The sequence below is a fragment of the Haliotis rufescens genome, unplaced genomic scaffold (genome assembly GCF_023055435.1).
Source record: "Haliotis rufescens isolate VD_foot unplaced genomic scaffold, xgHalRufe1.0.p SCAF_2, whole genome shotgun sequence".
Lineage (NCBI taxonomy): Eukaryota > Metazoa > Mollusca > Gastropoda > Lepetellida > Haliotidae > Haliotis > Haliotis rufescens.
Window position 1 is genome coordinate 41,490,070 of NW_025963890.1, and position 26,544 is coordinate 41,516,613.

The 26,544-nt window shown below is 41.0% G+C and overlaps 1 protein-coding gene across 1 annotated transcript; it reads left to right on the forward strand.

Annotated features, from left to right (window-relative positions):
• Positions 1 to 1,019: 1,019 nt before the first annotated feature.
• LOC124118735 lies at positions 1,020 to 17,996 on the forward strand. The gene is made up of 6 exons (XM_046480979.2): positions 1,020 to 1,121; positions 9,070 to 9,478; positions 10,231 to 10,338; positions 12,219 to 12,312; positions 13,903 to 14,038; positions 15,354 to 17,996. The coding sequence occupies exons 2-6, from the start codon at positions 9,118 to 9,120 to the stop codon at positions 15,387 to 15,389; spliced, it is 735 nt and encodes a 244-aa protein (XP_046336935.2). The 5' UTR covers positions 1,020 to 1,121; positions 9,070 to 9,117; the 3' UTR covers positions 15,390 to 17,996.
• Positions 17,997 to 26,544: the final 8,548 nt, after the last annotated feature.

The window sequence follows — 26,544 nt, forward strand, 5'->3', positions numbered from 1 at the left end:
TCAAAGGGACTACTTATTTTAGTTCGTTATAACCGTAGTTCGTTATAAGCATATATACAGCATAATTACAGCAAATGGTCGGGACCAAAAAAGTAAGTTCGTTATATCCGTCAGTTCGTTATAAGCGTGTTCGTTATAACCGTAGTTTACTGTAATTAGACAATAGATCGATGGTACAAACAAAAGACAGGATGTAACATTAACATGTAAGCTATATAGTATAGGACAATGGAAAATCATCTTCCCGATTCAAGGGAGTTAACTGTCTGTAATAGTCCTGTTCCCTTGCCAAACTTGGCTGGCATTATGGAGTTATGTTTTGGTTGGACTAACGAGTCTATGCATAGTTAAATCAAAATCGCGTAACGGCATCGACATCCAGTTCGTCGACTGGTCGTCTACAGATATTTTTCAAAGTTTTCATGTCTTTAATCAAGGTGCTCACGTGATTTGATGCACTTCGCGGGGTAAGACCCGTCTATTACCATATATATCTTGATCACCGATCAGATAACCTTGATCTGACCAAAGTGTCCCCCCCCCCCCCCCCCCCCCCCCAACACACACACACACACACACACACACACACACACACACACACACACACACACACACACACACACACACACACACACACACACACACACACACACACCGTACAACCAACACCACCTATCCACCTACCCTGGGATAGTAGGATAGTACTCAGTGGGTGTTAAACAACAATCACACCATTGTTGGGTTTCGCGGAACTACAGTCAGTATTAGACTAAATTTGAGCTTCAGTGTTGACAAACTAGGGCAGCTATACTACGTCATCCAGATCCGGATATTCTACTTCCTACTCCGACGCTGCAATATTCAATCAGTAATTATGATGTGTTTTGTGCATACCAACAGTTTATGTAAACTATAATGGACGCTAGCATGCAATGTTTTATCATCAGCTTAAAATTCATTTTTCATATTTTCTTTTGGATTGAATATTGTTGACCCTCCGAACTGCATACGCCCACTCGCATATCAGTGGCCTATACATAGATAAAGGGAAATTTCGTGTAGTTTCCTTTTAAGGAATGATCCACCACGTGACTTCAGAATAAATTTCAGACAACCTGAAGGTAAGACGCTGTTCACAGTGATATTTTGGTTCATGTACACACTTTGAATGAATAGTGTCATCTCTAATCTCTTCTTTCATTCTGTCTTTATCGTTGTTCGCAGTGATATGTGGGTTCATGTACACACTTTGAATGTATAGTGTCATCTCTAATCTCTTCTTTCATTCTATCTTTATCGTTGTTCGCAGTGATATGTGGGTTCATGTACACACTTTGAATGTATAGTGTCATCTCTAATCTCTTCTTTCATTCTATCTTTATCGTTGTTCGCAGTGATATGCAGGTTCATGTACACACTTTGAATGTATAGTGTCATCTCTGATCTCTTCTTTCATTCTGTCTTTATCGTTGTTCGCAGTGATATGTGGGTTCATGTACACACTTTGAATGTATAGTGTCATCTCTAATCTCTTCTTTCATTCTATCTTTATCGTTGTTCGCAGTGATATGCGGGTTCATGTACACACTTTGAATGTATAGTGTCATCTCTAATCTCTTCTTTCATTCTGTCCTTATCGTTGTTCGCAGTGATATGTGGGTTCATGTACACACTTTGAATGTATAGTGTCATCTCTAATCTCTTCTTTCATTCTATCTTTATCGTTGTTCGCAGTGATATGCGGGTTCATGTACACACTTTGAATGTATAGTGTCATCTCTAATCTCTTCTTTCATTCTATCTTTATCGTTGTTCGCAGTGATATGCGGGTTCATGTACACACTTTGAATGTATAGTGTCATCTCTAATCTCTTCTTTCATTCTATCTTTATCGTTGTTCGCAGTGATATGCGGGTTCATGTACACACTTTGAATGTATAGTGTCATCTCTAATCTCTTCTTTCATTCTATCTTTATCGTTGTTCGCAGTGATATGTTGGTTCATGTACACACTTTGAATGCATACTGTCATCTCTAATCTCTTCTTTCATTCTATCTTTATCGTTGTTCGCAGTGATATGTGGGTTCATGTACACACTTTGAATGCATACTGTCATCTCTAATCTCTTCTTTCATTCTATCTTTATCGTTGTTCGCAGTGATATTTTGGTTCATGTACACACTTTGAATGCATACTGTCATCTCTAATCTCTTCTTTCATTCTATCTTTATCGTTGTTCGCAGTGATATGTGGGTTCATGTACACACTTTGAATGCATACTGTCATCTCTAATCTCTTCTTTCATTCTATCTTTATCGTTGTTCGCAGTGATATGTGGGTTCATGTACACACTTTGAATGCATACTGTCATCTCTAATCTCTTCTTTCATTCTATCTTATCGTTGTTCGCAGTGATATGTGGGTTCATGTACACACTTTGAATGTATAGTGTCATCTCTAATCTCTTCTTTCATTCTATCTTTATCGTTGTTCGCAGTGATATGCGGGTTCATGTACACACTTTGAATGTATAGTGTCATCTCTAATCTCTTCTTTCATTCTATCTTTATCGTTGTTCGCAGTGATATGTGGGTTCATGTACACACTTTGAATGTATAGTGTCATCTCTAATCTCTTCTTTCATTCTATCTTTATCGTTGTTCGCAGTGATATGTGGGTTCATGTACACACTTTGAATGTAGAGTGTCATCTCTAATCTCTTCTTTCATTCTATCTTTATCGTTGTTCGCAGTGATATGCAGGTTCATGTACACACTTTGAATGTATAGTGTCATCTCTAATCTCTTCTTTCATTCTATCTTTATCGTTGTTCGCAGTGATATGTGGGTTCATGTACACACTTTGAATGCATACTGTCATCTCTAATCTCTTCTTTCATTCTATCTTATCGTTGTTCGCAGTGATATGTGGGTTCATGTACACACTTTGAATGCATACTGTCATCTCTAATCTCTTCTTTCATTCTATCTTTATCGTTGTTCGCAGTGATATGTGGGTTCATGTACACACTTTGAATGTATAGTGTCATCTCTAATCTCTTCTTTCATTCTATCTTTATCGTTGTTCGCAGTGATATGTGGGTTCATGTACACACTTTGAATGTATACTGTCATCTCTAATCTCTTCTTTCATTCTGTCTTTATCGTTGTTCGCAGTGATATGTGGGTTCATGTACACACTTTGAATGTAGAGTGTCATCTCTAATCTCTTCTTTCATTCTATCTTTATCGTTGTTCGCAGTGATATGTTGGTTCATGTACACACTTTGAATGTATAGTGTCATCTCTAATCTCTTCTTTCATTCTATCTTTATCGTTGTTCGCAGTGATATGCGGGCTCATGTACACACTTTGTATGCATACTGTCATCTCTAATCTCTTCTTTCATTCTATCTTTATCGTTGTTCGCAGTGATATGTGGGTTCATGTACACACTTTGAATGTATAGTGTCATCTCTAATCTCTTCTTTCATTCTATCTTATCGTTGTTCGCAGTGATATGTGGGTTCATGTACACACTTTGAATGCATACTGTCATCTCTAATCTCTTCTTTCATTCTATCTTTATCGTTGTTCGCAGTGATATGTGGGTTCATGTACACACTTTGAATGTATAGTGTCATCTCTAATCTCTTCTTTCATTCTATCTTTATCGTTGTTCGCAGTGATATGTTGGTTCATGTACACACTTGAATGCATACTGTCATCTCTAATCTCTTCTTTCATTCTATTTTTATCGTTGTTCGCAGTGATATGCGGGCTCATGCACACACTTTGTATGCATACTGTCATCTCTAATCTCTTCTTTCATTCTATTTTTATCGTTGTTCGCAGTGATATAATGACAGCTGTCCCTAGCACGAATAAAGCGTTGTTTTAAGAGTTCGGCTGCATGGCCGTTAATAAATATCCTCGCAACGACTCATCTAGTAGCAAGCTCCGATTTCATACAGTTTGGCCCTTACTCTATGAAAACACTGCAGATGGAGAAGGCTTAACTTGGAGACATACGGGTGTGTAGAGACACTGCCGATTTAGTAGGGATAGTGGCTTAACTTCGATATAAAGGTGTGTGTAGAGACACTGCCGATTTAGTAGTGATGGTAGCTTAACTTCGAGATATAGGGATGTGTATAGACACTGCCGTTTTAGTAGTGATGGTAGCTTAACTTCGAGATATAAGGATGTGTAGAGACACTGCCGTTTTAGTAGTGATGGTAGCTTAACTTCGAGATATAGGGATGTGTAGAGACACTGCCGATTTAGTAGTGATGGTAGCTTAACTTCGAGATATAGGGATGTGTATAGACACTGCCGTTTTAGTAGTGATGGTAGCTTAACTTCGAGATATAAGGATGTGTAGAGACACTGCCGTTTTAGTAGTGATGGTAGCTTAACTTCGAGATATAGGGATGTGTAGAGACACTGCCGATTTAGTAGTGATGGTAGCTTAACTTCGAGATATAAGGATGTGTAGAAACACTGCCGTTTTAGTAGTGATGGTAGTTTAACTTCGAGATATAAGGATGTGTAGAGACACTGCCGTTTTAGTAGTGATGGTAGCTTAACTTCGAGATATAGGGGTGTGGAGAGACACTGCCGATTTAGTAGGGATGGTGACTTAACTTCGAGATAAAGGTGTGTGTAGAGACACTGCCGATTTAGTAGGGATGGTGGCTTAACTTCGAGATATAGGGGTGTGTAGAGACACTGCCGATTTAGTAGTGATGGTAGCTTAAATTCGAGATATAGGGATGTGTAGAGACACTGCCGTTTTAGTAGTGATGGTAGCTTAACTTCGAGATATAAGGATGTGTAGAGACACTGCCGTTTTAGTAGTGATGGTAGCTTAACTTCGAGATATAGGGGTGTGGAGAGACACTACAGACCTAGTAGGGGTGGTGACTTAACTTTCGGGCATTGAGATGTTTTATAGACACTACAGACCTAGTAGGGGTGGTGACGTATCTTCGGGGCATTGAGATGTGTATAGACACTACAGACCTAGTAGGGGTGGTGGCTTAACTTCGGGGCATTGAGATGTGTATAGACACTACAGACCTAGTTGGAATGGTGACTTAACTTCGGGGCATTGAGATGTGTATAAACACTACAGACCTAGCAGGGGTGGTGACTTAACTTCGGGGCATTGAGATGTGTATAGACACTACAGACCTAGAAGGGGTGGTGACTTAACTTCGGGGCATTGAGATGTGTATAGACACTACAGACCTAGTAGGGGTGGTGACGTATCTTCGGGGCATTGAGATGTGTATAGACACTACAGACCTAGTAGGGGTGGTGGCTTAACTTCGGGGCATTGAGATGTGTATAGACACTACAGACCTAGTAGGGGTGGTGACTTAACTTCGGGGCATTGAGATGTGTATAGATACTACAGACCTAGTTGGGGTGGTGACTTAACTTCGGGGCATTGAGATGTGTATAGACACTATACAGACCTAGAAGGGGTGGTGACTTAACTTCGGGGCATTGAGATGCGTATAGACACTACAGACCTAGTAGGGGTGGTGACTTAACTTCGGGGCAGTGAGATGTGTATAGACACTATACAGACCTAGTAGGGGTGGTGACTTAACTTCGGGGCATTGATATGTGTATAGACACTACAGACCTAGTAGGGGTGGTGACTTAACTTCGGGGCATTGAGATGTGTATAGACACTACAGACCCAGTAGGGGTGGTGACGTATCTTCGTGGCATTGAGATGTGTATAGACACTACAGACCTAGTAGGGGTGGTGGCTTAACTTCGGGGTATTGAGATGTGTATAGACACTACAGACCATAGTAGGGGTGGTGACTTAACTTCGTGGCATTGAGATGTGTATAGACACTACAGACCTAGTAGGGGTGGTGACTTAACTTCGGGGCATTGAGATGTGTATAGACACTACAGACCTAGTAGGGGTGGTGGCTTAACTTCGGGGCATTGAGATGTGTATAGACACTACAGACCGAGTAGGGGTGGTGACTTAACTTCGGGGCATTGAGATGTGTATAGACACTATACAGACCTAGAAGGGGTGGTGACTTAACTTCGGGGCATTGAGATGCGTATAGACACTACAGACCTAGTAGGGGTGGTGACTTAACTTCGGGGCAGTGAGATGTGTATAGACACTATACAGACCTAGTAGGGGTGGTGACTTAACTTTGGGGCATTGATATGTGTATAGACACTACAGACCTAGTAGGGGTGGTGACTTAACTTCGGGGCATTGAGATGTGTATAGACACTACAGACCCAGTAGGGGTGGTGACGTATCTTCGTGGCATTGAGATGTGTATAGACACTACAGACCTAGTAGGGGTGGTGGCTTAACTTCGGGGTATTGAGATGTGTATAGACACTACAGACCTAGTAGGGGTGGTGACTTAACTTCGTGGCATTGAGATGTGTATAGACACTACAGACCTAGTAGGGGTGGTGACTTAACTTCGGGGCATTGAGATGTGTATAGACACTACAGACCTAGTAGGGGTGGTGGCTTAACTTCGGGGCATTGAGATGTGTATAGACACTACAGACCGAGTAGGGGTGGTGACTTAACTTCGGGGCATTGAGATGTGTATAGACACTACAGACCTAGTAGGGGTGGTGACGTATCTTCGGGGCATTGAGATGTGTATAGACACTATACAGACCTAGTAGGGGTGGTGACTTAACTTCGGGGCATTGAGATGTGTATAGACACTACAGACCTAGTAGGGGTGGTGACGTATCTTCGGGGCATTGAGATGTGTATAGACACTACAGACCTAGTAGGGGTGGTGGCTTAACTTCGGGGTATTGAGATGTGTATAGACACTACAGACCTAGTAGGGGTGGTGACTTAACTTCGTGGCATTGAGATGTGTATAGACACTACAGACCTAGTAGGGGTGGTGACGTATCTTCGGGGCATTGAGATGTGTAGAGACACTACAGACGTAGTAGGGGTGGTGACTTAACTTCGGGGCATTGAGATGTGTATAGACACTACAGACCTAGTAGGGGTGCTGACGTATCTTCGGGGCATTGAGATGTGTAGAGACACTATATAGACCTAGTAGGGGTGGTGACTTAACTTCGGGGCATTGAGATGTGTATAGACACTACAGACCTAGTAGGGGTGGTGACTTAACTTCGTGGCATTGAGATGTGTATAGACACTACAGACCTAGTAGGGGTGGTGACGTATCTTCGTGGCATTGAGATGTGTAGAGACACTACAGACCTAGTAGGGGTGGTGGCTTAACTTCGTGGCATTGAGATGTGTATAGACACTATACAGACCTAGTAGGGGTGCTGACGTATCTTCGGGGCATTGAGATGTGTAGAGACACTATACAGACCTAGTAGGGGTGGTGACTTAACTTCGGGGCATTGAGATGTGTATAGACACTACAGACCTAGTAGGGGTGGTGACTTAACTTCGTGGCATTGAGATGTGTATAGACACTACAGACCTAGTAGGGGTGGTGACTTAACTTCGGGGCATTGAGATGTGTATAGACACTACAGACCTAGTAGGGGTGGTGGCTTAACTTCGGGGCATTGAGATGTGTATAGACACTACAGACCTAGTAGGGGTGGTGACGTATCTTCGAGATTTAGGGGTATCCGAACACTGCATACTTAGTAGGGATGGTGGCATATGCGAGTATTTACAGACCGCCGTAATATAGCTGGAATATTGCCGTGTGCGGCGTTAAACAACAAACAAAACTGTGTAGATGCAGTCGGGATGGTGGCTTAACTTTCGGATAAACAATGATTTCAGATCACCAGCATGTTAGATCATGTGTTCACAATGGGGGCGACATCCTATGATGCAGATGTTAGTGATGACATGAAACCTAACCACTTTTGAAAGTAGAATTCTTATTGAAGGAAGTTATTTTGTAACAAGCGTGCTATACAGGAAGAGTGGCTTCATGTGTGGCCGGAGCATGTGACATATAACCAACCCATGTCGTACGATACATCCGTGATACATAACATATACTGTTCAAAATATGTAGGGGCATTCCTCGTCTTCTGCGTGAATAGACGTAGCCATGTGGCAACGTCTTACCTCACGCTACAGACTTTCGACTGAGTTTTCGAAGTTATTGGTAGTTTATTGTGGTGTGGACAACGTCATATTGTTAGTTGTTTGGATTTGATACGGGTAAATGTAGACTTGATGGTCTCACAGTATCTTGATAGACATGTATTACTTATTACTTTCAAAACAATTTAATCACATAGCAGTAGGAGTTCGTGAATTTAAATAAAATGTGAAAAACTTTATATCAATTTGAACTCTCGAATGATGCAACAACGAACTTAAATGTGTGCACCCTTATTCTAAAAAGTTGCAGTAGGAAAATGTCTGTACACTTAACGGGAAAGGAGTGCCCCAAAGAGCTATAGCCGTTAAAAACCTAGAGCAAAATGTGGTTGTTCATGTGCCCCCCCCCCCCCCCCCCCCCCCCCCCCCCCCCAACATTTTTATTGTTGCTGAAGTGTTTGTGAGGAGGTGATACAGTTTTCACCAGACCGCGTTCAGGCATCGATTATCCCGTGTATCATTGACTCGCGAAGGTCCGGGTTAGAATTGGTCTCCAAGAAGCCATGCTTGCGGTAAGAGGCGACTATGGCTATCGTAAGAGGCGACTAATGGGATTGGGAGGTCAGGCTCGCTGACTTGGTTCATGCATGTCATCGTATCCCAATTACGTGGATGGATGCTCGTAATATCAATCACTTGATTGTCTGGTCCAGACTCGATTATTTACAGACCGCCGTCATATAGCTGGAATATTGCTGATTGCGTCGTTAAACAATACACAAACAAACAAACAAAGCTATTAATCTCACACGACATGAATAACTTAGCATTTAAAGATTCACTCAAACACTGAAATCCGGAATACAGAAATCCGTAAGCCTTTTTTTTGACGTTAAACTTTTCCATGGAAATCTTATCCACCATAACACAAACTGTTAGTGAAAAGGATTGTTCATTATCACATTCATTGCCAATATCCTTTATTCCAGGAGGAATATCTCCCCCATCGTAAAGACTTGCAAGTTTAAAGTTACTCAATGACGTCAGCAGCAAGTGTTAACGTCACGAACAATGACGTCAGAACTGTCCAAATTGGAAATGGGAATACGGTCCTCAATTTCCCAGATGAAATAGACTTGAATTTGAACATGAAAATAAATACCAAAAGTGATGTCGTTAACGTCACCCCGAACATCACGGTGTTGGTTGCTGATAAGAAAGAAGAAACAGCATCCAGCGTTATACCAGACGGTGAGATAGAGGTCAGGGTCACGGATGTTTCAGACGGAGGTGTTGAGGATGAAATGTCTGTTGATAAAACAGCAGCAAGCGCTACCTGGACAGAAAGCATATTTCAAACAGCCAGAAATATATTCTCCATGAGAACGTACTTTTACGGTAAGTTCGGTTGGAGTTCATAATTTGTTATTTATACGCTACTAGTGAGTGAGTATGGTTTTACGCCGCTTTTACCAATATTCCAGCAATATCACGGCGGGGGACACCAGAAATGGGCTTCACAAATTGTACCCATGTCTGGAAACGAACCCGGGTCTTCGGCGTGACGAGCGGACGCTTTAACCACTAGGCTACCCTACCGCCCCCTTAAACGCTGCTAATATTTAAATATTTGTATGAGTTGGCTTGTAATAAATGCTCTTTGAACGTACCTGGTAATTATCTAGATATTGATTGCATCCCTTTCAGTTGGGGCGCTAGAGTAGCCATGTGTGTCTTCATGCTTTGTGTGAAGAAGCACGGTCGATTCGTGACGTGCATGTTGGTACAATATGCAAATCTTGTTCCAGTTGCGTCGTTTATTCGTCCCGGATACCTGTGGTCTTTGGTTTGAACATATGTTGTGATTGGTTATCAGTACGGGTGTACTCTTGGGTTTCAAGAAAGTGGAACATGTCTGAGACCTATCTCACTTCGGGCTTTCTTCCCATATTAAGACCAAACGCCATGTTATGATGCAACACTGTTCAAACGGCGTTAAGTGGAGGTCTGGGCGACCACTATTCATACCTATTACTCTGTTTCTGACAGAGGGGGTGACGGGGCGACCACTATTCACACCTGTAAATCTGTTTTTGACAGAGAAGGTGTCTCGGCGACCACTTTCACACATGCAATTCTGTTTTTGACAGGCTCGGTGTCGGGGCAGTCTGATGACAGTGTGACAATCCTGGACAGACACCGGGTGCCCCTAGAACCAGGGGACATCGTCCTCGCAGATACCTTTGTACTGTATTCAGGTAAACACACGTATGATATATGTAAACACATGTATTATATACGTAAACACATGTATGATATATGTAAACACGTGTATGATATATGTAAACACATGTATGACATAAAATGTATGGTATATATGAACACATGTATGATCTATGTAAACACATGTATGATATATATGAACACATGTATGATATATGTAAACACATGTATGATATATATATAAACACATGTATGATATATGTAAACACATGTATGATATATGTCAACACGTGTATGATATATGTAAACACATGTATGATATATGTAAACACAAATATGATATATATGAACACATGTATGATATATGTAAACACATATATGATATATATGAACACATGTATGATATATGTAAACACATGTATGATATATGTAAACACATGTATGATATATATGAACACATGTATAATATATATGAACACATGTATGATATATGTAATCACATGTATGATATATGTAAACACATGTATGATATATGTTAACACATGTATGGTATATGTAAACACGTGTATGGTATATGTAAACACATGTATGGTATATGTTAACACATGTATGATATATGTAAACACATGTTAAAATACATGTATGATATATGTGAATAAATGTATGATATAAACACATGTATGGTATATGTAAACACATGTATGGTATATGTAAACACATGTATGGTATATGTTAAAACATGTATGGTATATGTAAACACATGTATGGTATATGTAAACACATGTATGGTATATGTAAACACATGTATGATATATGTAAACACATGTATGATATATGTAAACACATGTATGGTATATGTAAACACATGTATGGTATATGTTAACACATGTATGGTATATGTAAACACGTGTATGGTATATGTAAACACATGTATAGTATATGTTCACACATGTATGATATATGTAAACACATGTTAAAATACATGTATGATATATGTGAATAAATGCATGATATAAACACATGTATGGTATATGTAAACACATGTATGGTATATGTAAACACATGTATGGTATATGTAAACAAATGTATGGTATATGTTAACACATGTATGGTATATGTAAACACATGTATGATATATGTAAACACATGTATGATATATGTAAACACATGTAATATATATGTTAACACATGTATGGTATATTCTATGTGCCTTCCCTCCTAATCCTTGCAATAATCATAAATAGTTTACACAGAAGTGGGACGACTTGCATGACGTCGCTTCATCTGTCATCATTTCAGGATTGTCCAGTCAATTCAGACAAAAAGGAATGGTTACGCCTATAACATATCAAACAAATTGACGTTTCCTTGTTAATTTATGAATTAAAATATTTATATAACGTCAACCCCAGAGAATAACCAGTTTCGACTATCTGCCGAGACAGTTTACATTGGACGTAAAGACAAAAAGTGATGAAAGTTATATGAATGCATCACCAATGAAATCACTAAAGAAAATGTTTTGCCACTTGATTTAGAATTTGGTTTGTAAAGTAACATAAATCATGTAATGAATCGGAAAGTATAATATTTTTTTGAGAAATGAAAATATTGTCTTTTTATCATATCAAATCGAACTTTATCGAAATAGAAAAAGAGAACATTAAACACACATATCTAAACAAATATGTTTTCTCAATTAGCAAACAGAACACATAAAACCAACAAAATGGTTAAAAAATTATTAGAAAACTTAATTGCACTTTAAATTGAACTTGCATGTAATTAAATGCATACAATGTAAGAATACGCTGTACACACGCGTGAAAATAGCCTGGGTAGACGTTGAGGGCAAAAGTTTGTAAAATCCAAAGTTTGTGCAACTGGCATTAATTTTATCTAACCTGTGTTGCAGGTGGAGGAAGTATTCTGAGACGAGAGCAGGACACAGGAATGGTCATCAAGACGAAGTTGGACGTAGACTCCGAGTTTGAAAAATGGGAATTCTGGTAGCTATCATTTCCAATTCACCCTTATTGCGCATTTACACAACAAATATATTGACCGGTCAGGAAACAATATGGTACTGTCCTGTATTCATCCACATGCTAAGATAATCAAGGTCCAGGTAGTCAGCTACTATTTTTCACCGAGTGGCAAAGTCATCTCATGTGCGGCAATACTCTGTCCGGAGTTGCGTCCCTTGGGGGTGCCAGAACCAAGCTCCTTCCCAGCGCGTGACACCTTCGTTACACTCTCAGTGACATCGCTGCCACCAGTGTGGGCGCGGCCATTACAAGAATCTTGTAATTTGCCCTCTAACCCCATATGTAGTAACGTTTATACTTTTGTTTATGTCTTTGGGAATGCCATCATATTTCATTTTTAAAAGGTTTACGACTGACCATGTTTTCCAGATGATTTACTTTGTTGTTTTAATAATCAGATTGGTTCGAGATTGCAGACTTACGGAAAATCAACCAACGTCTCCCTTACATTCTTACTATATCAATTAAAGATGATACTTTTAATGCAATAGAAATTCAAATTGACAAACAAAGAAAGTAATTTAGCAGCGGTAAGTGTATTCGGCGACACGATAGTCGTCACTTGTTTGTAAACATAACGGTCATTCGGTTGCGAGTTCAACTCCAAGCATGGTTGTTGCCACCTACCACAGTTGGGAGTTTTGACTGGTGGCAGCGATAGTATAGAGAGCTCCGCGAACGGACTATCGCTGTGAGGAGCTTGTGCCAGAACCATATGATCGTGGATTCGAGTCCCAGATTTACCCTGATAATGTTTGTCAGCCCATTCCCCGTGCTTGTTGGTTTCACCGAAGTGGTAAACGTCCAAGACCTGCATCACTTCGGGCTTTCCTCCCACATCAAGCTGACACGTCGTGATATAACTGGAATACTGTCTAGAGCGGCGTGAACGCAACTCGCTCACTCACTATTATTAACATATGTGCCATAGTGTCATACATTGAGATGCTACTGAATACTGAGACACTCAGCATGAGTGAAATGTTATAAATGTAACGTCATATCTATATATAACGTCATATCCTATATGGTATGTCCAGAAACCAACGTTCTAATAGTTTCTGGTTTTCAATGATCCATTCCTATAATTTTCACCAATATTTTCCTTTTGCTTCAAATGGAATCTGTTTGGGCTGACAATACAGACTGATTATTCTCTGGTTTTGACGTTTTATGTTTACTCTGCCCAAATGGTTAGTCGACCCGTGAAGATCCGGGTTAGAATAGGTCTTCAGAAACCCATGCTTGCCGTAAGAGGCGACTATGCTTGTCTTGAGAGGCGACTAACGGGTTCGGGTGGTCAGACTCGCTGACTTTGATGCATGTCATCGTATCCCAATTGCGTAGATTGATGCTGATGATATCAATCACTGGATTGTCTGAGCCAGACTCGATTATTTACAGACCGCCGTCATATAGCTGGAATATTGCTGAGTGCGGCGTTAAAAAAATCACGGACAAACAAACAAACAAACAAACAACAATGGTTAGTCCGGACATAATTGACTCAAAACATTTAGGGTAATACCCTTGGTCATGTGTTTTATGCAGGAACACTCGCGACTATTACGACTTCTACACCCCTTCTGAACGGATAGCAAGAGCCTGCAGCATCATCGACTGTGTCTTCGAGGGGTCGGATTGTGACTTTGTGTGTTGGTGCTACGCAGGGATGATGTGGGAAGAGGTATTATGTCCTTGATTTCATAGCGTATATGTTGCTACTTGATGAGTCTAAATACTATCGGGGGCACGGGTGGCCTAGTCGTCTAAGGCGCCGCACTTCGCTGTGCAGAGTTGGGTCCATTGAGTATGCCAGAGACCTATGGTAGTAGGGGCTGTCGGGTAGCCTAGTGGTTAAAGCGTTCGCTCGTCACGCCGAAGACCCGGGTTCGATTCCCGACATGGGTACAATGTGTGAAGCCCATTTCTGGTGTCCCCCGCCGTGATATTGCTAAAAGCGGCGTAAAACCATACTCACTTAGTCACCTATGATAGTGATTTCGAATTCCGGTTCGCGTCGATTATGCTCCTCGGTCTATTCGCTGTGCAGAGTTTCGTCCCTACGGCACACCAGAAACCTATGATTGTGGGTTCGAATCCCGGTTCGCCCCGATTATGTTTCTAGGTTTGTCAGCACCATACCCGTGCTCGTGGGTTTCACCAAGGTGGTAAACGTCCGAGACCTGCATCAATTCGGGTTTTCTTCCCACATTAATCTGAGCTGACACGCCGTTTTAACTGGAATATTGTTCAGAGCGGCGTTAACCGATCTCATTCACTTACTCTCTAAATACTGTCGACTATTTGTCTTTTCTTATGATAAATATTTAATCTTATATTTGATAAATCGATTAGGTCGAACCATCGCAAAAACATTTTGTTGGTTGGCATTCATCGTACCGAACTGTGCTTCATTCATCTCTAAATCTTGTTTGTTGTTTTAACGACACCGTCAGGAGCGATGACACGCAATCGTCCAAGTCAATCAGTCTAATCACCTGATCCAATTAAATCTCATCCGCAATTGAGTGCTGGGAACTTATTCTAACCCTGATCCCCATTGTGCCATCATCTCATTCGTTATTTTCATAATTTTCATAGTTAATTTCAATTTTTTTCTGTCAGCACTAATATTTATTCATCATTTACTGGATCATACAAAGGATTAAGCATATTTATTTACTGATAATCATTCGGAGTAAATACAAGTCTAACAATTACCCTTACCTAGTTTCCCCGGGCGACGGGGTGGCCAAGCGGTTTAAGCGGTCGTTCGTCACGCCGAAGACCCAGGATCGATTCCCCAAATTGGTACAATGTGTGAAGCCTGGTGTCACCCGCCGTGATATTGCTGGAATATTGCTAAAAGCGGCGTAAAACAATACTCACTTACTCTTTCCTTGTTACGCAACAAGAACGATTTATCACATTACGTTTTTATTCACAAGTCGTTTTTGTATGACGACAAGGAATGTATTTCATTTTACTTATCTTTACAGGCTCACTGCAATGGATACGCATTATATTGCCGGTAGACTGGTCACCATGGAAACGAGTGGAGGGATGAACGTTTAACTGGATGTGAACAGATTTTCAAAGATACAGTGAGCGATTGAATGCTGATTTCGTTACACCAGCAAAGTGATGAGGAGTGTATTTACTGTTTCCCCAACCTGTCGTGGTGAATTCCCGACAATCTCTTGGAGAATGAGGCTGACCCGTAACAAACGTCCTTGGTTGACCGCAAGGATCTTTGGGTACCCGAGTCAGTCTTGCCTGAGACAGATGAACTTGGTTGACAATGATCTCTGAGTAGGAGAGTCAGTCTTGCCCGTTAGAGATGCACTTGGTTGACCGCAAGGATCTTTGGGTAGGGGAGTCGGTCTGGCCTGTGACAGATGCACTTGGTTGACAATGATTTCGGGGTAGGAGAGTCGGTCTTGCCTGTGACAGATGCACTTGGTTGACAATGATCTTTGGGTAGGAGAGTCAGTCTTGCCCGTGACAGATGCACTTGGTTGACAATGATCTTTGGGAAGAAGAGTCAGTCTGGCCTGTGACAGATGCACTTGGTTGACAATGATCTTTGGGTAGGAGAGTCTGTCTAGCCTGTGACAGATGCACTTGGTTGACCGCAAGGATCTCTGGGTAGGAGAGTCAGTCTTGCCCGTTAGAGATGCACTTGGTTGACCGCAAGGATCTTTGGGTAGGGGAGTCGGTCTGGCCTGTGACAGATGCACTTGGTTGACAATGATTTCGGGGTAGGAGAGTCGGTCTTGCCTGTGACAGATGCACTTGGTTGACAATGATCTTTGGGTAGGAGAGTCAGTCTTGCCTGTGACAGATGCACTTGGTTGACAATGATCTTTGGGAAGAAGAGTCAGTCTGGCCTGTGACAGATGCACTTGGTTGACAATGATCTTTGGGTAGGAGAGTCTGTCTTGCCTGCGACAGATGCACTTGGTTGACAATGATCTCTGGGTAGGAGAGTCAGTCTTGCCTGTGACAGATGCACTTGGTTGACAATGATTTCGGGGTAGAAGAGTCAGTCTTGCCTGCGACAGATGCACTTGGTTGACAATAATCTCTGGGTAGGAGAGTCTGTCTTGCCCGTGACAGATGCACTTGGTTGACAATGATCTTTGGGTAGGAGAGTCAGTCTTGCCTGTGACAGATGCACTTGGTTGACAATGATTTCGGGGTAGGAGAGTCAGTCTTGCCTGCGACAGATGCACTTGGTTGACAATGATCTCTGGGTAGGAGAGTCTGTCTTGCCTGCGACAGATGCACTTGGTTGACAATGATTTCGGGGTAGGAGAGTCGGTCTTGCCCGTGACAGATGCACTTGGTTGACAATGATCTTTGGGTAGGAGAGTCAGTCTTGCCTGTGACAGATGCACTTGGTTGACAATGATCTTTGGGTAGAAGAGTCAGTCTTGCCTGTGACAGATGCACTTGGTTGACAATGATCTTTGGGTAGGAGAGTCAGTCTTGCCTGCGACAGATGCACTTGGTTGACAATGATCTTTGGGTAGGAGAGTCGGTCTTGCCCGTGACAGATGCACTTGGTTGACAATGATCTTTGGGTAGGAGAGTCAGTCTTGCCTGTGACAGATGCACTTGGTTGACAATGATCTTTGGGTAGGAGAGTCAGTCTTGCCTGTGACAGATGCACTTGGTTGACAATGATCTTTGGGTAGAAGAGTCGGTCTGGCCTGTGACAGATGCACTTGGTTGACAATGATCTTTGGGTAGGAGAGTCAGTCTTGCCTGTGACAGATGCACTTGGTTGACAATGATCTTTGGGTAGGAGAGTCGGTCTGGCCTGTGACAGATGCACTTGGTTGACCGCAAGGATCTTTGGGTAGGAGAGTCGGTCTGGCCTGTGACAGATGCACTTGGTTGACAATGATCTTTGGGTAGAAGAGTCAGTCTTGCCTGTGACAGATGCACTTGGTTGACAATGATCTTTGGGTAGGAGAGTCAGTCTTGCCTGTGACAGATGCACTTGGTTGACAATGATCTTTGGGTAGGAGAGTCGGTCTGGCCTGTGACAGATGCACTTGGTTGACAATGATCTTTGGGTAGGAGAGTCAGTCTTGCCTGTGACAGATGCACTTGGTTGACAATGATCTTTGGGTAGGAGAGTCAGTCTTGCCTGTGACAGATGCACTTGGTTGACAATGATCTTTGGGTAGGAGAGTCGGTCTGGCCTGTGACAGATGCACTTGGTTGACAATGATCTTTGGGTAGGAGAGTCAGTCTTGCCTGTGACAGATGCACTTGGTTGACAATGATCTTTGGGTAGAAGAGTCGGTCTGGCCTGTGACAGATGCACTTGGTTGACAATGATCTCTGGGTAGGAGAGTTAGTTTTGCCTGTGACAGATGCACTTGGTTGACCGCAAGGATCTCTGGATAGGAAAGTGAGCGTGACAAAGTATATTTCAGCAATGAATTTACACATGGCAGTTGTAACCCAATAACATAGAATGCTCAGTCTGCTGCTCAGCTGCTATGAGGAGATTTCATATGTATACTAGTATACCGTATACACGCACATCACCATTGATATATTTTCCGTGTACATCACAAAGTCTGTCTGTACATTCTGCCAAATAAACATTTTCACATTCAAACAGAAAGAAACAACCTGTTTTCATTTCGCACTTAATATGTAATAAGCGCCTTTGACCCCGATGAACGATGAGTGAATATAGTTTTACTCCGCATCAAGCAATGTTGAAACCACATCACCAGGGATGAGATTCGTTAAGATCCGGGGTAGACTAAGGGGATCTAGTGGTCAGGCTCGCTGACTTGGTTGATGCATACCATCGTATCACAACTGCGTGGATCGAAGCACATGATGCCAATCACTGGGTTATCTGGTCCAGACTCGATCATTTACAGACCACCGTCATATGGCTGGAATATTGCTGAGTGCGGCGTTAAGCAACAAATAAATAAATAAACAAAAAAACAAACAAACAAACAAACAACAGAGATGACGCCAATAATGGTGATTGTACCAAGTGAGGAATCGATCCCGGTTCTTCAATTCGGCGTGACGCGTCAAAGCTTGAGCAACTAGACTGGGTTTCACATAACGTAACATTGTTTTGGAGCCACTCCACTGGGTTTCACATAACTAAACATTGTGTTGGAGCCACTAGACTGGGTTTCACAAAACGTAACATTGTTTTGGAGTCACTCCTCTGGGTTTCACATAACTAAACATTGTGTTGGAGCCACTAGACTGGGTTACACATACCGTATCAATGAGAAGGAGCCACTCGACTGGGTTTCACATACCGTATCAATGTGGTTGAGCCACTAGACTGGGTTTCACATACCGTATCAATGAGGTGGAGCCACTCGACTGCGTTTCACATACTGTATCAATGTGGTTGAGCCACTAGACTGGGTTTCACATACCGTATCAATGAGGTGGATCCACTCGACTTGGTTTCACATACTGTATCAATGTGGTTCAGTCACTAGACTGGGTTTCACATACCGTATCAATGAGGGGGAACCACTCGACTGGGTTTCACATACTGTATCAATGTGGTTGAGCCACTAGACTGGATTTCACATACTGTATCAATGAGGAGGAACCACTAGACTGGGTTTCACATACTGTATCAATGAGGTGGAGCCACTCGACTGGGTTTCACATACTGTATCAATGTGGTTGAGCCACTAGACTGGGTTTCACATACCGTATCAATGAGAAGGAACCACTAGACTGGGTTTCACATACCGTATCAATGAGGAGGAACCACTAGACTGGGTTTCACATACTGTATCAATGAGGTGGAGCCACTCGACTGGGTTTCACATACTGTATCAATGTGGTTGAGCCACTAGACTGGGTTTCACATACCGTATCAATGAGGAGGAACCACTCGACTGGGTTTCACATACCGTATCAATGAGGAGGAACCACTCGACTGGGTTTCACATACTATATCAATGTGGTTGAGCCACTAGACTGGGTTTCACATACCGTATCAATGAGGAGGAACCACTCGACTGGGTTTCACATACTGTATCAATGTGGTTGAGCCACTAGACTGGGTTTCACATACTGTATCAATGAGGAGGAACCACTAGACTGGGTTTCACATACTGTATCAATGAGGTGGAGCCACTAGACTGGATTTCACATACCGTATCAATGAGGAGGAACCACTCGACTGGGTTTCACATACTGTATCAATGAGGTTGAGCCACTAGACTGAGTTTCACATACCGTATCAATGAGGAGGAACCACTAGACTGGGTTTCACATACCGTATCAATGAGGAGGAACCACTAGACTGGGTTTCACATACCGTATCAATAAGGAGGAACCACTAGACTGGGTTTCACATACTGTTTCAATGAGGAGGAACCACTAGACTGGGTTTCACATACTGTATCAATGTGGTTGAGCCACTAGACTGGGTTTCACATACCGTGTCAATGAGGTGGAGCCACTAGACTGGGTTTCACATACCGTATCAATGAGGAGGAACCACTAGACTGGGTTTCACATACTATATCAATGTTGTTGAGCCACTAGACTGAGTTTCACATGCCGTAACAATGAGGTGGAGCCACTAGACCGGACTTCACATACCATAATATATTTGGTTGAGCCCGGGCTTTGGGCATACAGAGGGATTACACTCTCATTCAACAAGAGAACTGTGATGCCATAAAAATCAAAATATAGCCGCAAAATCGGGATAATGATGATAATAATATTTGGGGCACAACAGAAAAATCGAAATCGAAAATATTTCGAGCTGTGTAAATTGTGTTATTAAGTTTAAAAATATGATAATTAACATTGAATTGCCTATGTTCCGTTGACCCGTGCTTGGTAATTGAAACATTCACGTTTTAGACATGGTCAATGTGTTGAAACTTTACAGCCACAATCCCAGTGTGACTGTCTCTTACACTTCCCCACATAATTACGACCACATTCTAAAGATACCCTGATACCAGCCTATAAAACTTCAAATGAGCTCATGTCCTTGCACGCAAGTTTCTCACATCTGCTCGGCAACCACAAGGCCCACGGCTCCTTGTACACAATCTCAGCAATGATGTCTCTAAATGCCACTCACCTAGTTCTGATCCGATCTTAAACATAGCTGTAAATTTGCATTTAATATGTTGAATAGTGGAATGACATTAATATGGCTTGATATAAATTTTATTTGTTTAATGTATTTGATGTGTTTTTCGATGTATTTGATCTGTTTGATGTATTTGATGTCTTTTTCGATGTATTTGATCTGTTTGATGTATTTGATGTTTTTCGATGTATTTAATCTGTTTGGTGTATTTGATGTTTTTCGATGTATTTGATTTGTCTGATGTATTTTATGTAATTTTCGATGTATTTGATGTGTTTTTCGATGTATTTGATCTGTTTGATGAAACCTCCAGGGACATTGAATAAGATTTAATACAAAGTTATGTATTTTACTAAATCTGAAACAATTTCAATTTTCAAGAGATAAAAGAATCCTGTAAGTGTTCAAATGGTTTAATTCACCATACTGACTTCAGAAAATGCGTGATTCCATAAAATAAACATGAACATGGCAAAATGTCAATTTACAAATCAATAGCGTGTGTGTCCACCTCTGGTTGCGATGCAAGCAACAGATCTTCGTCTCATGGAATGGACCAGGCGCCGCACAAAGTCCTGTGGGATATCTGTCCATATCTGCTGGAGCATGTTTCGAAGTTCCTTGAGTGTCTGTGGAACACGTGGTTGACGTCGAAGGCGCCGATCAATCTCATCCCACATGTGCTCGATTGGTGAGAGATCAGGGCAGCGAGCCGGCCAGGGGATGACATTCACGTTGAAGAGAATCCTGAACAAGTCGAGCAATATGAGGCCGGGCGTTGTCATGTTGCAAGGTATTGCCTGGGCCATGACGACGCAAAAACGGTAGAACAACAGGGCCGATGATCTCGTCGCGGTAGCGCTGTCCATTGAGATTTCCCTCTACCACCAGCAAACGGGTCCTCTTTCTTGATGTAATCCCACCCCATACCATAACGCTGCCGCCCCCGAACCGATCTTCTTCGACGTCGGTACACTCGAATCCGTCCATCGCTGTGGCTGAGGTGAAAACGAGACTCGTCAGTGAATAGAACTTGTCCCCACTGCATAGCCGTCCAACGTCTACGCTGGACGGCCATGCAGTAGGGACGCTGTCTACACCACTGTAGACGCGCTTGACGGTGGTTTCCTGTCAAAATGGGACGTCTGGCGAGTCTTCTGGCGACAATCCCTGCACATCTGAGGCGACGACGTACGGTTTGTGAATATATTCGTCGAAGGCCAGGGATGCTTCTTGCAGTCACTGTTGCTGGTTGGAATCGATTTCGTAGGTGTGTTGTTCGAATCCAGTTGTCTTGTCGATTATTGGTTACGCGTGGCCTGCCACTCCGAGGATGGTCTCTGACTGCATTCGTCTGTTGCCAACGTTGCCATAAACACCAAATGGGGTTTCTGTGGACGTTAAATTGTCTTGCAACATCACGTTGACTCGATCCTGCTTCAAGCATACCAATGGCTCGCAGGCGCTCATTTTCGGACAGGCGTGGCATTTCGTAATGTTGAATAATTGCATAATTTTGTTGTTTTTCTGAGTGGTTGTTGTCAGCAGGATGCTAAACAATGCATGCATATGGAATCCCGTTAACGCACATGAAATGCATGGGGCTTGCATAAAAGTCAACTTTTGCACGGAATGCATGCTTTTCTGTAGCAGTTGCGTTTTTGTGACTTGATTCCATACATGTACTACAATATTGAAAACCAAACTTTACTTGTTTGAAAAATACACAAAAATACTGGTGTCACAGGAACTTTTGTTGTTGAGTATATTTGATGTGTTTTTCGTTGTATTTGATCTGTTTGATGTATTTGATGTTTTTCGATGTATTTGATCTGTTTGATGTATGTGGAATTACATTAATATGGCTTGGGGCATATTTTGAATAACTGCCATGGTAATTGACTTTCATAAAACTTGCCGGGCAAAAGAAAGTATTCACCCATGAAACAAACAATACATGGTTTTTCGATGTATTTGATTTGTTTGATATATTTGATGTTTTTCGATGCATTTGATCTGTTTGATGTATTTGAAGTCTTTTTCGATGTATTTGATCTGTTTGATGTATTTGATGTCTTTTTCGATGTATTTGATCTGTTTGATGTGTTTTTCTATGTATTTGATCTGTTTGATGTATTTGATGTTTTCCGATGTATTTGATCTGTTTGATGTATTTGATGTCTTTTTCGATGTATTTAATCTGTTTGATGTGTTTTTCTATGTATTTGATCTGTTTGATGTGTTTTTCGATGTATTTGATCTGTTTGATGTGTTTTTCGATGCATTTGATCTGTTTGATGTATTTGATCTGTTTTTCGATGTATTTGATGTGTTTCATGAATTTGATGTGTTTTTCGATGTATTTGATGTGTTTTTCGATGTATTTGATTTGTTTGATATAATTTAAGTGTTTTCGATATATTTGATAGGGTATCATAGTTGTGATAGATGTTGATTGAAAATGATCTCAGCAACAGTTGGTCTTCGTAGAATTTTCTTAAATAAATTAGTGATACCTGAAATTACCTTAATAAATTCTGTGTCACGACTCACAAACAAATACATAGTTGCAAGATGTCAAGGGTATTAGTTTTAATTAAGAACAGATGTCTGTTTTTGCACATGTAGCCAATCAATATCTTGTCTCCCATTTATAATAATAGAAGCAATGATCTTGAAAGCCACGTTACACGCATCCACCTCGCCCACTTCGATGTTTACTCCAAATGCTAAGTAACTAAATAACAATATTTCAACAACGCAAATAGAATTTTTAATTAATGTGTTTGAACATGTTCTCTCCATATACTGTAATGTTTAGAGTGTCATAGCCACGGAACTATAAGCCATTCAAGCAGTAAAGCATTTTCAAGCTGTAGTTTCAGAACTACCGTATTCGACGTAATAAGCGCCCCCCTCTAATAAGCGCCCACGGCGATATTTGCTAATATATTGACTAGTGAACAATCCCAATTAGCACCCCTTCCAATTGATCAATGTACACAGGACTTATTTATTCGTGTATAATACGTATGTTATATGCATTCTTAATTATTGAGAATTAAATTCTGGAAAAAAATATATCTGTCGTATATAAACATTTCAGACTGTCAGCATAAACCACGAAATTTACGATCTTTCAATTCTGTTGTTTTTCACCAAATTAATATTCTAATAAGAGCCCCCTATTTCTAACTTTGAGAGCGCCCTGGGCGCTTATTATGTCGAATACGGTAATCACTTTATTTCCGGCGTTTACAAACTGCAACAAATTTTTTCTTGCCATTAACTATTGACTTTGGAAAGACTTTCTTGCGTGACATATCGATCAGTGTCAGTCGATAGATTGGACAAAGCGCATTCAAAGGTTTAGATGTTGTTTTTTTGTTTTATGAAGTACAGCGTGATACTAGTGAGTGAGTGAGTGAGTGAGTTTAATTAAAGTCACGTCGGCATTATTTCAGCCATAATGCGTGATACTAGAAGATCAACCTGTAGGTCCCGTGACCAAATCATGGAAACAAAGGTTTGAAAGTGTTTTTGAGTTTCCTGATGTATACTGAACAATTTTGACTTGGGCTGCCCGGTTGAAAATCCCGGGCATTTTGGGGAAGGGTCAACAAAGGTCAAACAGGGGTCAAAATACAAAATTGTGTCGATATGCATATCAAATTACTCATCCAGTCATAAGGAACCTAGAAATATATAGTTCGTTATACTTCCGACCTTAAATTGGGGAGCTATGGCCAAAAACGTTGAAAGGTCAACGCACTTTTGGCAGTCGGTGAAATTCACAAACACAGTTAACATTGTCCGATAGTCATGATTTTAGTGTCTAATAATATGTTTTCTGACATGACAAGTTCAATCAAGCAACTTTTAAAAGTAAAAAGGGTTACCTTGACCTTGAGTGAGTGAGTGAGTGAGTTAAATTTTACATCGCATCGGCAATATTCCAGCCATATAGCGATGTGAACTTGGTATTTAATCTAAAATATCTGCCAACAAAGGACAGTAAAATAGTAAGTTATATCACAGTTTTTTCAATAAAACAAACTAGATCATAATTTCCTTTAAAAACATATAGTAATAAGAGATTAAGTCCTATCAATTAAAACAAGGCTATAGACCACCAATAACCAAAGTTAGACCACCTTACTGGAGATCATGGGGACTTACAGTACCTATGCTTCCTGCATGACTCCCCAGCAGGATTTATGCCATCACTTTGGTTACCAGTGGGTGTACCGTATGCTAGCCAATATTAAAAAACACAAAACAAATTGACAATACAATCAAAGTTCTAAAACGCAAGTCAATATTACTTACCTTGATCGAGAATGGATTTACGTGGCACTAGCAGGAGGACAATATTTTTACGCTACTTTAACCACCCGAGTGGCACCACCATCAACAATCTCAGTTGATGTTAATATTTAACTTATTTAAAATGTATATCATCTATCAAAATTTATCTAGTAGTTCTATTTCTCTTAAAAATTCAAGAATTAAATGAGTACTGACATTATTAAAAAAATCCTTCAATGAAGATGAATGATAATATTTATCCCTTGTGAGAGAGAAATCGACACAATCAAGCAAAACATGCTTGACGGTGATTCTCTCATCACAAGGGATACAGAATGGAGGATCTTCAGCTTTTAACAAATATTCGTGCGTATAACGAGAATGGCCAATACGACATCGTCGCAGAATGACCTCTTCAAATCTGGACTGACAACCCAAGTAAGTGTAACCGATGGTTTGTTTTATGGCATGTAGCTTATTTACACCCACTTGGGTGTCCCACTTCTTTTGCATAAGGTCCCTGATGTAACATCTAATAACAGGTTTAATATCACTGTATGGAATAAGAAGTGGGGTCACAGATTTGTTGAGTGCTGCCTTTGCAGCAGCATCAGCCATTGTGTTACCCACAATGCCGACATGGCTGGGCAACCAACAGAATACAATGTCGTATTGGCCAGAGGCAAGGTCATTGTACATTTCTAATATATCCAAGATAAATGGATGACCCGAAGACATGTTTTTAATCGCCTGAAGACAAGACAGTAAATCAGAAAATATTATAAATTGTTTGTGTATGAACTGCTGTTGAATGTATTCCAAAGCTGTGAGTATTGCCTTAGATTCGGCTGTGAATATAGAGCTATTGTCGGGTAATCGGGAAGAGATAGTTTTAGATCCAATGACAGTGGCACTAGAAACATTGCCACCGTCCTTGGATCCGTCAGTGAAAATAGAACGGTGAGAATCATAATTGCTCCTCAACTGAATGTAATCCTGTTGTTAGTGTAAGTCATTAGTTTCTGATTTTTTGTTATTAGCAAGCGTTAGATCCACTGTCGGTCGAACCAATTGCCATGGAGGAGATGATAAAAGTCTGTGTGGAGATACGATATCAAGTTCTATCCTGGCAGCAGTAATATGGGATTTCATCCGAATCCCAAGAGGTGGAATATGTTTGGGTTTCTTCTGAAACAGTTCTTCATATTGTGGATGAAAAACTGTATCATAAGCAGGATTTGATAGATTTGAACGTAGTTTTGCAATATACTGAAGAGACAATTTAATACGTCGCTGGTGAAGAGAAGGCTCATCAGCTTCGACATAAAGGCTATCAATAGGAGACGTCCTGAAGGCGCCAAGACAGAGTCTCAGGCCTTGATGGTGGACTGTATCTAATTTTTCGAGATTACTCTTACAGGCTCCACCATATACAATCGAGCCATAATCTAATTTGGAGCGAATAAGAGATCTATATAAGTGGAGGAGGGTTGTCTGATCCCCTCCCCACTTAGAATTTGATACGACTTTCAGTAGATCTAAGGCCTTCAGGCATTTATTCTTCAGATACTTAATATGAGGCAAATAGGTCAAATGATGGTCAAAAACAATTCCCAAAAATTTGGCCTCCTCAACAACCTTGATTGGAGTATAGTCAAGAAACAATTCAGAATCTTTATGAGGTTTATAACTTCGACAAAAATGAATACAATTTGTCTTGGATTTTGAAAATTTGAAACCATTTTTTT

Coding starts and splice junctions, on each gene's coding strand:
- LOC124118735 (XM_046480979.2), top strand. CDS start 9,118: ATGACGTCAGCAGCAAGTGTTAACGTCACGAACAATGACGTCAGAACT. Junction 9,479..10,230: donor CATGAGAACGTACTTTTACG/GTAAGTTCGGTT, acceptor TGTTTTTGACAG/GCTCGGTGTCGGGGCAGTCT. Junction 12,313..13,902: donor TTTGAAAAATGGGAATTCTG/GTAGCTATCATT, acceptor TGTTTTATGCAG/GAACACTCGCGACTATTACG.